The sequence below is a fragment of the Lycorma delicatula genome, chromosome 1 (assembly GCF_047948215.1).
Source record: "Lycorma delicatula isolate Av1 chromosome 1, ASM4794821v1, whole genome shotgun sequence".
NCBI lineage: Eukaryota > Metazoa > Arthropoda > Insecta > Hemiptera > Fulgoridae > Lycorma > Lycorma delicatula.
The window spans coordinates 140,129,572-140,146,497 of record NC_134455.1 but is presented as its reverse complement, the minus strand read 5'-3'; the positions used below and the strand labels follow the sequence as shown (position 1 = coordinate 140,146,497).

Sequence of the window (16,926 nt, the reverse complement as noted above, 5' to 3'; positions counted from 1 at the left end):
TAACAACTTTTCAGATAAGGTATTATACAATACTGTTACACCTAACCAGATAATCCTTTTTAAAATTTAAATAAAATAACAGTATAAAATTTTTCATACTATGATAAAATGAAAATATCATTTTATAATATACAGTAAGTGATGATCACTAAATAGGAAGGGAGAGGTTATGAAGAAAAAAGCTTCATAAATGTTTGAGTTACCAACAAACTGGAATTGTAATATCCCTTTTCAATTCTTAAGTTTTTAGTAAACTACTAAAATGAATAAACTAGTTTTTGTTACTGGAAAGTAAACCAAAAATTAATGTGCATATGCATTCTATTTTTTTACACAATGATACTTTAACAGTTAAATATACATACTTGTATATCTATTGAAGGCTGTTCCTCTCGATTACGTTGATTTATAATAGCTGCAGTTTCTGGTAAAAATGTAGCAGATTCAGATTGTTGTGTCCATGAAACACAAAGCACTCTGGAAACAACATTATTCACTTGTTCCTCAGTTACTTCAGTACCACTCGAACTAAGAGTCTGTAATTTAAATCATTACATACATTATCATCAAGACTATCAGAATCAAGTAAAATTTTATAAATAATCATAAATTACTGTTTTATAGATTTTATAAGTAGTAATGCTTACTAAGAGAACATCAGCCATCAATAAATGCAAACAGCATGTAAGTGAAAAATCCACCCAATACTGTTTAATTTTTGTGAGCTTGGGAAATGGTAGATGCTACTTCAGCCATTGTCATTTTACCCTAATTCATTTTACTTCCTTCAATTTCCAACATCTTACTCCCAAGAACACCAATATATGGAAAGAATGGGATTAGGGTTTACCATCTTATCCAGGATCATAACTTTGCCAACAAAGAAGATAACTGTTTTAAAAAATATTTATAACAACACAAACTATAAATTTGAGGAAAACACTACATGTATTTTACAAAAAATAATAAACAAGTTACAAAATGATTTTTAATTCTCTATATAGCACAAATTTAAATTTACGAAGTTAATAATAGTATTTGGAATTGTTAAAATACATTTCAACAAGCAGCTCAGTAAAAGAACATCTCAGGTGTAAATCAATGTATTAAAATTGCAATTTAATTTTAGAACCTAAAATCAAGGTGAACTTTTTTTTCTAAATTCTTAACATCCAAAATAAATCGTTTTGGTCACTGCATAATTAACAAAACACACAGAACATTATTAAACTACAATACTAAGTATTAATATTAAATTTTAATAAATGAATCTTATACTAAGATATTTACTCAATTCCTTTAAGTATTATAAAGAGGACACTAATTTTTTTTCTAGTTACGTACGTATTAACATGCAAAACAAAATACAAGTGGGGCATAAATAATTGGATTTTTTATTCACAGCCGATTACTGCATTGTTGACAAGCACTAATGGTACAGTGATTTCCAGAAAATTGCATTATTTGGAATCATTCATCGCAAAATATTGATCTGTATCACATGTGTTTGCCATAAATTCACTTGTAATAAAACAAAGTCCATTGCAGCTGCTCAGCATGAATTTCAGAGACAATTTAATATGAGAGACATGCCTTTCAGAAAAATGTTTAAGTGGGTTACAAAATTGCATGGAGGGTCAGTGCAAAATTAGTTGTCATGTATCACAGCCTGTGGTACATCTGAAAATGTTAACCATATCCAAGCTGCTGTCATTCAAAATCTGTTGCGATCTCTGTTGAAATCCCTGTTAAAAATCCCCGATTCCTGATAAAAATCTGTTCGACGCCATGACATGACATTTGGTATATCTTCTCCATGTCTTTGCCATATTAGTCCAGTGTTTGACAGTAAAAATAAAGTATTACCTCAGAATTCTTTCAAACAACATCGATTTTCATGAAAATTTGTAATTAAGCTTATCTAACCCTCTGCTTCAAAAGTTATATGTTCCTGATGTGCGCTTTTTGTTTTTTGGGAGAGAAAATTACCCCTTATTAAAAAAATTCAAAACCCATAGATTTAAACGTTTCATAGATTGACATCACATCTAAATAAATATGTAGAATAAACATTATTTTATGTTGTGGAATATAAATTATGACGTTTTACCAATTTTCAACCCTTAGAAACCACCCTTTATGATGAAATTAAAAAAAAATTATTTTTCAACAGTTTGAAATGTTTTAATGGCACATTTTTAATGAATAAAAATTCCTTTACTGTTTATAATATAATTTATGATTTATACTAACGTTTCAACCCTTAATAACGACCCCTTATGAAAAAAAATTGTTAAAATTATATATGTTTTGTAGCTGAAAATCATTTAAATGTGTAGAATAAATACTGTTCCATATTCTGAAACATAATTTATGATGTGTTACAACTTTGCAACCCTTAGAATCCACTTTAATGACGAAAAAAAATTAGTTTTCAACAGCTTAAAATTTTTAATGGTGCATATATAATGAATTATAAACTTTTTACAATTTTTAATGTAATTTATAATTTATTGCACATCCAAAACCTTACAAACCAGCCTAGTGATTAAAATTAACAATCATGTTTACTTAAAAAAAAAAATTCTACTTCAGTTTTTGGTGAAAAAAAAGTTACCTTCAATGAGGCATAACTCTGTATTGCATCTACAGAAATTAAAAAAAAAACCAATCTATTCGTTATTTTATAAGCTTAATTTTTGCTACTAATTTCTTTGATAGAAATCAAATTAGTTATTTGTGAAAAATCGTTCAATGTTTGGATGAAAAATCAATATTTTCCATCTTGAATAACTCCGTAATAACTCTACAAAAAGAACATTATTTGCTTAAAATTTATTCCTCCACTGATTTCTGCAGTTATTTTGAATGTAATAATTTCCACCCCCAAGAAGGGGTGGCATCTATCCCTAGAGTAAAAGCATACATTGGCACTATGCAATTCCCGACAAAATTGTTCCATGAACTATTCCCTAATTACTGTTCAAATTTCATGTCAATCAGTTTTGTCTGAAAGAATTCTGAGTGAAAAATCATCAAACACTGCACTATATTCTGCATGGAGAGTTAAAACTTCATCCATATAAAAATCAGGTTGTTCATTCACAAGAGAGAGTGAGAGAGAAGGTGGTGGAGGGGGATATAGAGAGGTTAAGCACCACGCTATTTTGAGAGTTTGCAGCATTGAATAAAAATAATCCAAATTGTTTAATCAAGCAATATATAATCATTTGTAATGTCTAGTAAAGCCCATTTTCATCTGAACAATGAAAGCAAGCAGACTGTCACTGATGGGCAGAGAACTACCCTTAGGAACTATACCAAAGATGCTGCTCAGCAAAGTGACTGTTGTACTGTTAATTGACATCAGATTATTTGAGGATCTTTTATATTTAGAACACATAATGGTGTTCCTAAAATCAGTAATGAAAGCTAATGTGCAAAAATATTTTATTGAACCAGTTTATTGATATTTTCATTAGACTGATGAAAGGTAGACTTTACACGAAAAGTATAGACACATTAACAAAAGAATATTCTTTCTATAAAGTTATTTTTTCCTTATACTGATTAATTCTTTGTATGATATTCCTTACCAACAACATTTACATAGAAAACAACAAAATTCTGTTATCTCCTGGCATGCCAATAACAACTGTCAGACCTGAAAGATAGCCTTTTGTCAACTGACAGTCAGCCCAAATCTCTCTAGTATACTAGAGCGTTACATACATATCACATTTTATTTAACCTTTAATGCCAACTGCTAAACCAGGACAACAAAGAGTTTCTGACTCATGTATGCAATAAAACTGTCTTGAAATTAACAAGATTAACTTAAGAATAACAAGATTAAGTGAATAACTGAGGAGCCTTCACTCTTCAGAAGCATAACCAATCTAAGTTCCCTCCATAAACCTGTGGACATCACTTAAATAAACAGTTTTAAAACCAATTGAGTAATGTCATGCTGTCTCTTCCTCTACATACTTTTACATCCTTTTCTAGTTGGTTATACCTATGCTGAAGTACCAGTCCATGTCATGGTTTTGAAAAGATCAAGTGATTCAACAGACTGGGATATGTTATGTGGAACTCAATATTGAAAAATGCTAATCTCTTCTGGTAAATGTTTTTACACCAGCTTCAGATGGAGCTTTAATTACAATTTGGGCTTTAAATATTTGGACATAATTCCTTAGTCACTGACAGTAGTTTTATCATGAATGTCTTTGGAAAATGTCTTGTATTAAACTGAGAATGAAATGTAAGAAAAAAAGTAAACTTAAAATAAAAAAAAAAATAAAAAATGATTATGATTATCAGGTTGGCCAACACATAAGTGCCAAATTTACATAAATTAAAACAATATTTTTCATTAATATAGGTCGTAAAAATATTAACTTTGATGTCAAATAAAACTCTTTTGAAGAAGAACATTACAATGATGAAAACAAAATAATTTCCAAAGTTGAAACACACAGAATATGAGTATGTAAAAAAAAAAGACAATGGGATCGCGCATGGCATCAGTTAGAATTAGAAAATCATCCAAGCGAGATCCAAAATGGAAAATCATACAACCCATTGTTTAATTAATTGAGATTTCATTTTGGATATCATGACTTGAATATAATAACAATAAAATATGCTATTTTGTTGTTATTGTTAGGCACCCATCCTATTCAAACGGATGGGTGCCTTTCTAAAGAGTTGAGGGTAAAATAATTGTTTTAAACTAAAATTACTGAATCCAAAAAAAAGAACCACTAAATAAAATTAGGTAACAAGCAATCAATCTTAATAATCTTAGAAATAAATATTTGTAAAAAGTATTATTAAAAATCACCTTTTACCAATAAAGTATAATTTTAAAAAGCACTCAAGCTTTTTGATGCTCAAGATTATGTCTTTGTTGGTTATAATATTTGTAAACTGTGTATATGATTATGTAAGGTAACATTCACCGTAAGTTTTAAGAAAGTTATTAATATAAAAACTGAAAACAAAAGATTTCTAACCCTGTGACGTGATTCTTTAGTTTCCTCTACTTCCATATTTTCAATTCCAGAATCAACATCAACCTGAGACGATAATGCGCCAGACTTTTCTTGATTACTTTCCTCCACTTCCATCTGTGATGATGTATCTGTACTCTGGGAATCACTTTTCTGTGGAGGTGGAGTTCTTCTAAGCCCAAAATCTGGTCCTTCAGGATATGAAATGTTTATTAATAATGTCAAATATTAATTTGCAAAACCAGCCCACTACAGGCAGTTACAAAAAAATAAATACCAAAGATTAAACTGTAACTGAAAAAATGTTTACTATAAATATCAACATTTTGTTAGAATATTAAAAAATAATTAACAAGTAAAAATTTACACCAAATAAGAATGCTGAATTATTAAAACTATAGACTAAAAATTATGTAACAATGATTTTTGTTTTATTATTTCATTAATGATTTTCTATAGATCATGTGTAACAGCCACTATAATTTTTTTTTTTATAGTTCTATTGACTACTTCAGCTTAAGGTTTAACAAAAGTGTCTATTATTATTTATTCAGTAATAAATGTATTTTTTAAATGTTTTTAAACAGCAAGATAAAGCATTAGTAAATAAATATTATAAATGACAAAAATCATCTGTCAACATTATTCATATTGCTAAACAATTGTTTTACAAAAAACAAGTAATGCAACTTTTATAGCCTACAGTGAGGATAGTGTAATATAAAGGTAATAGATAGTGTAAGACCAAGGTAATAAATTTTGTTTAACAGTTTTAATAGTTGGAATATAACAACAATAAAAATTAACACAAACATAACAGTGCTACTACACATTATTGCACGTTTAAATGTAAACAAATATAATTCAATAAAATTTTGAACAACACAACTTTAGAAACACATAAACATAATACAAAAACTGTATATAAAAAATAGGAATAAAATTGAAATAATGAATAAAAAAAGTCAAGAAGGAGAAAGAAAACATAATTTTTTATGTGCTGTTAAATAATATTTCACGTATTATAAAAGTTACTTTTAAAAGATTCTTAAAAAAAGGCAAAAACAAATTAAAGGCAGTTGAGGTATCTAGAGGCATTCCTTTAGTACTAATCTTCATTAAAAAAGTAATTCTTTTTTTTTATAATATATGAATAAACAAAGATCAGTCAGCGAGCAATAAATTCCAAGTTCAGAGACACTGTAACACTGTCATATTAGTAAATAATACCACATTGTTAATAGACATTACAATCTAGCTTTCATTAATCTTGAGAACATTTAAGATATTCTCAAGATTAATTCTCTGTTTAAGAAGTCTTGAGATCATTTAATCTTGAGAACAAAGAATGATACTCTTAAAATCATTCATGTAACACCAGAATAATCTACTACAGACAATTAATTACAAGTTATTAATAATTTCTTATGAGTACATAAATTTTTTCAAAGACTTTTTAAAAACACTTTATGCATTTTGACCAAAAATAGTTTCCTATAATCCTTTATTAAATTTTTGTCATCACAATATTGTTTACATACAATGGATTTATCTGAGATGCCATCACTATTTTGGACCTAAAATTTTTTATTTTAAAAACGTTTAATATTCATTATTGATATGTTTTATGCAGAGATGAAGGATTGCTAATTTAGCTGGTTATACTTTACGGGGAAAAGAGGAAGTTATGAGCAAAAACAGTAAATCAGTTTTCAATAACAGGTCTGCCATGTAAGAGGGAAAAAAACCTGTACATTTAAAAAAATTCTAATTGTTTTCTAGCAGACATAAGCTCACCCCTTGTAGGACCTGGAGTTAGAGAACAAGGTGAAGACGATGGTGAGATCATAGAAGAAGTAGATGCAGATGGTGATAGTGCAGAACCAGAGGTAGAGGGTTGACTGGTGTCTAAAGCTGCCAGACGAGCCAATCTACGTCTCCGAATCTAAAATCAGAATAGCATCTAGAATGATGAGGTATACATAAATAACTTCAAAATTTACAAAAAAAAAATATTACACTTAATCAACAAAATTGATTGTTTAGATTATAAAGAAATACTTAACTTTCAATAATCTACACCAATGTTGGATTCCAGAGATTGTACACAATTTTAGATATTTTTTGAGGCTAGTGATTATTAGCATCGATTTAAAAACTAAATCTATAAATGCTGTGGTTAGTTTGTCTTTGCAATATATCCAAAATATTTGTTGCTTGTATAAGAGAACAAGTAAAAATAATTTTAAAGTGCATTAATAAAGTAATTCACTAATTGCATTTACTACTCATATGTAAAAACATTAAAGCGTATTTCTCTACTAAGATGTGTTTAAATTGTGTACATGTACATTTGAACAATGACTACATGAATTAAGTGCCTAATAGAAGAATACTAATAATCCTCAAGAACAAATTTTAGTGACAAGAGTATTCACAACAACTACAATTAAATTAATTTTAAACATAAAAGTATAGACCATCATACACAATAGCATATAAATTAATACGAACACAGATGATATTTAATAAAAAGAACTTTATTTAGAAAAACTCATAACCTTCACAATTTGTGAATATCTGGTAATTAGTATGTTATTTATTCTTAATCACTTCATGTACATGATCTGGCATTGATTCAACAAATGTAATACATTTTTTTTTTATTTCTTTATCATAAAAACCATACCGATATTACTGCTTTAATGAGGTCAATTTTATGGTACAAATCATTTTGAAGTTGTTTTTTGACTACTGCCCAAAAATTTTGAATTGTGTTTATGTCTAAGGAGTTATCTGACCACAGGAGCACTTTAATGTTTCATTCTTCGAAAATTTTTTCCACCTTTTTGGTAGTATGACATGGTGCCAAATCTATATGGTGCTAAATCTAATAAGAATGTTTCTATATTTAGGGTTAATGATATTTAGAGCCTTATTTATAGCATATAGTTCAGTGGTTAACATACTTGTAATACTGGGTAGACCAAACATATAAGTTCTTTCATTGACAACAAACGCACAACCAATGGTATCGTTTTGTTTCGATCCATCAGTGTATACCACCGCTTCTAGGTTCATCTTGGAGAGAACACACTGAAACATTTGCTGGAAGACAGTAGGTAATGTTGTCTGTTTATTGTATGCCGTAAGGTCAAAAGTAAAATTTATAAGGTTTATTACCCACAGAGGATATGAGCATGGATACGATGGAAAGAATGATGGTGCATCAACATTTATATGCTGCAGCAGACGTTGGGTACAGACACCTACAGGTGCAGTACAACGTGGACAGTCCTCATACTTTCCTAAATTAGGATTTCTAAGGACTGAGTCAAAAGCCGGGTGATTTGGCTGTCCTTTGAGATGAGCAAAATAAGATAATAAAAGCTGGTCTCTTCTATCTCAAAGTAATGGTTCACCACAGTCTACAAGTAAGCTTGTGACAGGGCTTGACAAACGCGCCTGTAGCAAGCCGAACGAAAGCATGATGTACACCATCCAGCACTTTAACCACAGTTTGACAAGCTGAAGAGTAGGTAACACAACCATAATCTAAACAGGAACTAACAAAGGAATAGTAAAAACGTATCATACATTACCAATCGGCTCCCCAATTGGTGGTCTAAAGGACCACATCATATCTAAAAGTTTGGAACAAAGTTTGGTACCAAATCTTGTTGGAATAATCCATTGCCTAGTGGGAATTTACTTTGAAGTTGTCATGAATTTAAAAATACCTAAAATTTGGTTTTTACTCACATGAAAATTACACACATAAAAAATCAAATTATCTTCATTTGTTACTGAGAAATTAAAAAAAATATTAAATTTTATTTTTACTCCATTTTACCCTATAAACTCGTAATTTCAAAAAATCCTTCTTTAGTGTGCACTTACACCATAACAACATGTATATAAATTTTCATCAATTTATTTTTTGTACCTATTACATACTATCAAGGTATGGTTAAGGTATGTTTTATCAAGATCTGCAGCCATGAATTTTAAGATTTCAAAAACTTTCTACATGTTAGAAATATACAAAGCTGTTTAAATTACAAGCAGTAGAAGAAAAAAACAGCAATTCAAAATATTACAAATATTAACAAATTTATTATTGGTTTTAAAATCTAAAGAAATTTTTTCCCAAAGCTTTGGGGTAGCACCCAAAATTTAAAAAAAACTTTAACTGCTGAAAGCTCCAATCAATAGATATTTTTCTTTGCAAGGAAGAAAAGGTAGTATAATTTGGATTAAATATTTTTAACCTAATAACATCATCTTTTATGCGGGAAAAATAATACTACTTTACCATTATTAGTATGCACTCATGATGATGCTCTCAAACTCCAATGAACACTTTGAATCCTTGTCAGCAATAAAACTTATTTTTTTTGTATAACTGTTTAAGCTGCATTACCTTTTTTCAAGTTCATATACTTGTTTCAGTTTTTAGGGTGTTACTGTTCTAAGCTGGTTTCCACTACTGGCTAGCAGCAACAATCGGGACTGATAACCAGTGCTTACTATCAATTTTTCTTGATTACAAGCATTCACACAGTAAACGATATACAAGCAATTGTTTTTAGTTTAGAGGTTATGGTAATGGTTACAGAAATCAGTATGAAAATGGAAATAAAAGTATTGGATTGTTTAATACATGTGAAATGTTATATTATAGTTTGCTGATTTGGAATTATTGTATCCCCTTTTGCATCTGAACTAGCTTTCTCTGTAAATGAGTACAACTAACCAAATGAATGACACATTACTTCAAGCTTCTCAGTGCTGATAGATGCTGGCAGTCAGTACTGGAAACCAGATTTATTTAAAAGTCACTTTTTTCTAATTTTATATTTCCTAAATTAAATAATGCCATCAGAAAATAATAACACATTTAGTGATAAAATAATGTTCCTACATTAACCATCCCTCAGATGACATTACTTCAATTACTCATAATAATTTGACCCTTTCATGAATATATATCACTAATTGAAGATACGGATCCAATAATTATTTGAAAATGGCATTATCACATCCATTACCGATAAAGACATAAGAATGGTTTTCTCGCTTGTATTTTTCACAAATGACTCCAACTTCTTTTTTATTTGCAAGACTGTCTGACAGTCTTAAAAAAATTATTAGAAAATCTAATAATTGGTGAATACCAGACATCAATTATTGAAAAATTTTAATTGGAATTGGAATTCAATTAAAATTTAGCTAAACCTTTAGTTAAAGCCCTAAATAATAGTAATACAATAAAATCTGAATTCTATTTCTTGTTCCTAAATCCAATTAAGATTCCCTCTTAAGATTACTGCCGTGTTTTCTTTATTCATCAAACAAAATAGTCTTCATAAGTGCATCTTGTGAATTATCTGTGCAAATTGAAAAAAGCAAAAAAAGATCTGAAAAAATCTTGTGATTCAATTGTACTTAAAATATCACACACGTGCTTTTATAAATTTTGTAGTAAAATATCTTCATATGTAGGTACAAAAATTAAAATGGTAAAAATGTAGTCACAAATATTTCTGCAATGGTACCACAGTGCATACTTCATAGTGTTTTTTGTTTTATAATTTTCAATGGTAATTTAATCTCAGTGTAACATATCACTTATAGGGCTGAATATCATCTTCATGTTAGTGAGCTGTGTATACTGATATGCAACGATATATTTCACTAATGAATGGAAAAATATATAACTTTGCTTCATTTTAGCAGTTAAATGGAATCCTAGACCACAAACTACAGTGGCCTGACAAAATAATTTTTGCTTTTGAAAAATGAAATGGCATGTATTAGAGAAATAATCATAATCAACAACTGTGGAGCTATATTGATAACAAAACATATAGAAAATCATTGCTAAAATGAACTGAAAACTTTAAATTCTTCATGAACTAATTTACCTACTGCTTATTTACAACCAATTTATCTAATGCTTGTTTCTGACTTAAGTTAAAACTATTCAAAAAGTTTTTTAAATTTTCAAAATATATAATATCACCTAATTAACATAATTCCTACCATGCAGTCACTCCCCGATTCAAAATGGAATATTTTGTTACACATAAAACCTAAAAAAAAATCACAAAAAGACAATGGAAAAAAGATAAAAGCACTCTTACAATTTTTAAACAAAGAATGTAAAATCTCATAATACTTTTCCAAGTGAAAGTTTTCTAACAAATGAGAGGACTAATTCTAATTTTAGTAAATCTAATTTTAAATAAAATGTTTAATGCAATATAATTAACAGTTAGAAAATAAAAATTAATATTATTTATACCTAATTTTTCTTTTGAATTAAAATGAACTGACTTAAGTAAATGAGACAAAAATCCTATAACAAAAACAGACAAAAGATATAGCAATGGCCTCTGACTTTGTGCCAGTGCTTGATTATTTACAATTCTAAAAACTTTCATGGCCAGTAACTGTATAAATAAAAATATTTACTCAAATTTGCAATTGTAAACACTCAACATCCACAAAAAAAGGATAAAATTAGAAGAGAAATATTAACTAAAAATAACTCTAAAAAACAATAACAATTTATAAGTAACAGACATTAAAAGATAAAAGTAAACAAGAAGAACCACAAATTTACAAAAATCATTGCATAAAAAAATGTACACACAAATAATGATAATAATTTACTTTAAAATAAAAACAAACAAAACCTCATTAGACTCTTGCTTTTTAACTATAATACTAAGAGCTTCATTTACATTTTCTATCACATTGTTAACTTTTTTTTCATTACTTTGCATGATTTAGGTACACGGTAATAAGTATTTTACTGAAACTTACTACAGTAGTGAAATAGAAAGAAAAAAACATATTTTATTAAGCAGTATAAGTTTTTCACGGTAGGTTTTCAATTTATGATTTTTGCAATGATTAACTAAATTAAATTGTATAGAAATTTTTAAAAACTTATTTCACAGCTTTTTGTGACCATCCTCAGTAATCTGTACGGCTGTTTTTACACTAAATTGTTGTTTGTGCTGGTGGTTTATTTTTTTAAATTATAAGACATGCTTGAAGAATGTGTATTGTGTGCTGTAGATTGTGCCGTTTTTTTAATAATGTTCCTGTAATATATAAAGAAAGAAGCATTTGGAAAAATATAGTTAAAAGAAGAGACAGACTTATAGGCCACATACTAAGGCATCCTGGAATAGTCGCTTTAATATTGGAAGGACAGGTAGAAGGAAAATATTGTGTAGGCAGGCCACATTTGGAATATGTAAAACAAATTGTTAGGGATGTAGGGGGTATACTGAAATGAAACGACTAGCACTAGATAGGGAATCTTGGAGAGCTGCATCAAACCAGTCAAATGACTGGTTTGACAAAAAAAAAAGAAAGTAATATATAATGATATAAAGACATCAGTGAATCCAAAAACATTATTATACGTAATTATTCATTCAAAATTACTAAAAGAACTGATCATATAAACTGCATTAAAATATAATTTTACAATGCCAATGAAGTGGTCCTTGTTTACTAGACTGTAGATTAGCAACACCTGTAAATCTACAAAAATTTAACTATTAATTTTTAGTATTCAACTGTAAAATGCATTAAACTGCAACTTAGCATGAAACAAGTTTACAAATATTCTTCAGAACCTTTTTTGGAGATATTCAAACTGATCATCTTACACACAAGCTGCTGCTACATTTTCTTTTTTATTACAAATTTCAAAACAAAATCAGAACCATATAATTATGCAATAACATTATGTTACACGTAATAACAGTCAAATCAAAATTACCAACTCTAATAACAAAACTATAAAAATAAACATACGTGCCAGAAAGATTGAATAAAAAGTAGAACAGTATCAGAACAAATATTTTTAGCAGAGGTACTATTAAACAATGCAAAAAGTTGCAATTAGAATGAAAAAATCAATTTTAAATCTTTGAATAGCTGGTGAAAACAGGGTTAAAAATTAACTAAACAAAAAGTATGTACAAAATAATTTCAATTTGATGGGTTAATTAATCCAAAAAAAGAATTCAAAAATATTAACAAGATATTTATTATGTTTAAAATAATCAAGTGACACATCATGAATAAAATATCAATAAAATATTATCACAAAATGGAAAAGCAAAAATTAATTTATATCCCATTATTTTTAGTTTAAAGGACATAAAAAATGGGGGCTGAAAATAAAACATCAGTTGCAACAAGAATCCATCATAAAAAATATTTATAAATGATTATTTAAAAGAATGGGTACTTATTAACGCCACCGCAGCTACAGCCTTATTTAAAAACAAAGTGTTCTGATTATTTAAATAACCTTGACTAATTAACAGGAGTGTTTTGATTATTTAAATAATAAATAATTGCAATAATTACTGAATTTATTAAATAAATACTCAAAAAATTATAGTGTTAATTAGTCAAGGTTAGCGCGTGAAGCGAGCGTAGGTTAAGTTTGGTTAAAATTTATAAAATAAATAAATATAAATAACCATTTATTAAAATTAATAAAGAGACTGTTTTGAATCTATGTTAAATTCTATATCGGCTCATTTTCCACCGAAATCCGATTGACTACTTTGTTTTTAAATAAAGCTGTAGCTGCGGTGGCATTAATACATAAGTACCAAAGAATGAAATAAAAGATTCAAATTAAAAACACAAAAGGAAGCAAATAAAAATAAATTTATGTTAAATGCGAATTATCAGTATGATTCCAACAAAGAAGTACAAGGCCTACACTGAAAATACTAATTCAGTTTTCATTCTATAACAAATTTAAAACAGACATACATCTCAATGTTCTTACATGTACAACTAAATGCAAAAGCTTCATCAAGTTTTACAATCTGGACATTAAAGTAAATACCCTCTTAAAAAAAATTATTAACAAGCATCTAAAAAAAGCCTCTATGAAAAATAATACGTTCACGTATGACACTGATAAAAATCAAGCATGAGATCGGTCATACGTAATTTTAATTTGAAACAGAAAATATCTACCCTTTAGGGACCTAAATCAATAGGAAGTGCAATAATCAATCATATGATTTGTATTTATCAATCTGAACTAAAAACATCACAAAAGGTATTAACTCCAAAATTTGAGCAATGTTTAGTTTCATAAACTGACAAGTCTTCTTCAACTACATTCAATATCGTTCCAGCAACAATAAAAAGTTAATACCTGAATTTTCCTAAGTAGAACTTTTACTTAACTCAAGATACACAGTAATATTTCACTACTATCAGATTAATTTTTTTTTAAATAACATTCAGTAAACACTTCAGTTAAAATAATGACAAACAATACATCAATTAAGATTTTATATTAATAGACATCTCAAGCAAGAATTTATCAAATTTCTACTTTTTTCAAATAAATTAATTCCATAATTAAAAATATATAGGGAACAATTGCTTCCAACTTTTTTGTTACTTTCCAAAACAAACATTTCTGTAGAGTAAGATTTAAATTGCTGAAAACTCTAACTAAATGGGCCAAATACAAAATAAGAAACCTATATTTCAGATTTTTGGAAAGCAACTTTTTGTATGAAACACCAACAAAGTGACAATACATCTATAATAACCTAAAATACAGTTTACCATTTACAGCAATAAAAGTGCTTATAAATATTTTTGGTAATCATTAGATTATGAACTTAAGCTGTAAACTCTTTGTTTATACTATTCACGAACCATAAATTAAGGTAATCACACGTATTCAGGTTTCCAATTATGGTAATCTTATGGGCAATTTGTTGCTTGCGATCAAATGTTTTCAACTTTAAAGGATGATTATATGTTAAATCAACATGAATCAAGAAAATGTTAGAGATAATGACAAGTATTTCAGTTCCTAAATGTGCGAGCACAGTGATTAGTCTGAAGTTACGAAAAATCTATTTTTTGCAAAAAAAATATTGACAGCTATATTTTAAAAATTAATAAAAATGCTATAAACATTTAAAACAAAAATGTCATTTATAAAAGTTAAATTTCATGAATGACTAATTATTTTAAAACGGTTTTATTTTTAAAAAATTACTGTGATAAAATAAGAAAACGAATGAACATAACAAAAAAAGTATAAAAATCGCATACTCTACCTCTTCCTGACTAAGTTCGCTCATTGTTCATGTGTTGCAGATGCTGATGTTTTCTAACGTAGAATTCGATTTCAACAATACAAAAATGTAAAAGTCACAAGTTTGAAACGACAATTTACAGACTGAAAAATTATTTGTCCACGTACACAAAAAACTTAAACTTTGTCTTAGTGTAATGCCCTGAAAGAAACAAAAATGTCAGTCACCCTAGGTACAATGTTTAGCAACTTGAGTGACGTCAAGAGCAGCTGTTTGAGGGATCAGAATAACGTTTTCCTAAAATTGATTCATCATGACACGGAATCGATATCAAAATTTCATTAAACAAAATTGACCAGAAATACTTAGTAAGGTAGGCTTCATTATACATATTTATTTTTAGTAATTACTCGCACAGTTTAACATGATTGTCCCATTTACAATACAAAATGGATTATAATTCTTTTGGCATTATTAATATAAAATTGTTTACAGTCATTTGTTTTTTTTAATAGTTATAGCTCTTCTTACAGCAGGGAATAAAGATAGAATCTCTTGAAATGTATAATACTTTTAAACGTCCATATGATTGTTTTAGTGATATGATAATGTTTAAGTCTTCTTCTAATGTGTTGGCGAATTGCAAATCATCTGTTTTAATGCAACAATATACATCCGGTCAGCTGAAACACTAAATAGCTATGGCGGGGGTGTTTACGGTTAAAAATAAACGCCTGGTTTTATTTTGCGTCTTATTCTGATCCAGTTGTTTTTATAAATAGTAATTTAATTATTATTTCTTTGTATATCAACCTCCAAGTTTGATTGCCTGTTCATTTTCGACCTCAATTTGTTATTTTCGAATAGTTTATTTGGTATCTAGTACTAATTAAAATAAATGTATAATCTGATTCAAACCACGTTTTATAGTTACCATACAATGTTGAATTCTTATTTTGCTACTCGCCGAATTTTGTCTTCAGAAGATTACTAGAAATAAAATTGTATTAATGTAGGTAACTAAGTACTGTTCAATAAAAATTATAATGCATTTTATAATTGTATTGTTTTAAACTTATTTAAAATTGGAAAATTGAATATTGATTGAAAAAAAAGTACAATTAATGGTTCTGAGGAAAGTTTTAACTACATTCTGGTTCAGGAAAATCGATTCTTTATGAAAATGTGCAATTTTTTCAACTACTGAATGCTGCCCAATTTTAACAACATTTCAAACTTAAACTTGACTTAACTGTTTTTTAAATTTTAATTTATAATCTCATAAGATCCTGTTGTTATCTATTAACAGCCGAAAATCATTCAAATTAAAAATTGTCTCCCCACCCCATTTAAAATATATAAAAATTATCATCATTATAACTTTTGGTGGTTAAATCTGAAAACACTGGTTGACATGATTTTTATAATTTTAATGAAAATGTTCTTGGTGTATGATTTTATTAGTTATTAAAATATTTATTCATAGAAATGCCCTACACATCCCATTCCTAATTGCCAGGAATTACCAGTGCTGATTGTGCCTTTAAATTTGGACAACATTATGTTCCCCAATGATTCTTATTCGTCCTCAAGATCTGATTCACTACTTACTGAGACCACTAGGTGTGACCTTATTTTTTTACCAACTACTAGTGAGTCACGTGTAATAACTCAAAATGAATTGAAATAATTAAATGACTTTGTACATGACCTGGGTTTGTCAAAGCAAAAGCTGAACTTCTTGGTTCAATAAAAAGCTGTTAGATAAAAACACAAGTTGTTTGCTTTACCAA

At 28.2% G+C, this 16,926-nt stretch overlaps 1 protein-coding gene across 1 annotated transcript in view; it reads right to left on the bottom strand.

Annotated features, from left to right (window-relative positions):
* The window catches only part of Ube4B (Ubiquitination factor E4B), a 118,969-nt gene extending 103,623 nt beyond the window's left edge, over positions 1-15,346 (bottom strand). The window contains exons 1-4 of the mRNA XM_075362502.1: positions 15,155-15,346; positions 6,816-6,963; positions 5,022-5,209; positions 366-536 (exon numbers count right to left, since the gene is read on the bottom strand). Of these exons, the coding sequence (XP_075218617.1) occupies positions 366-536; positions 5,022-5,209; positions 6,816-6,963; positions 15,155-15,178 (531 nt within the window). The 5' untranslated portion in view covers positions 15,179-15,346. The remainder of the gene's footprint in view (positions 1-365; positions 537-5,021; positions 5,210-6,815; positions 6,964-15,154) is intronic.
* Between the last annotated feature and the right edge of the window lie 1,580 nt (positions 15,347-16,926).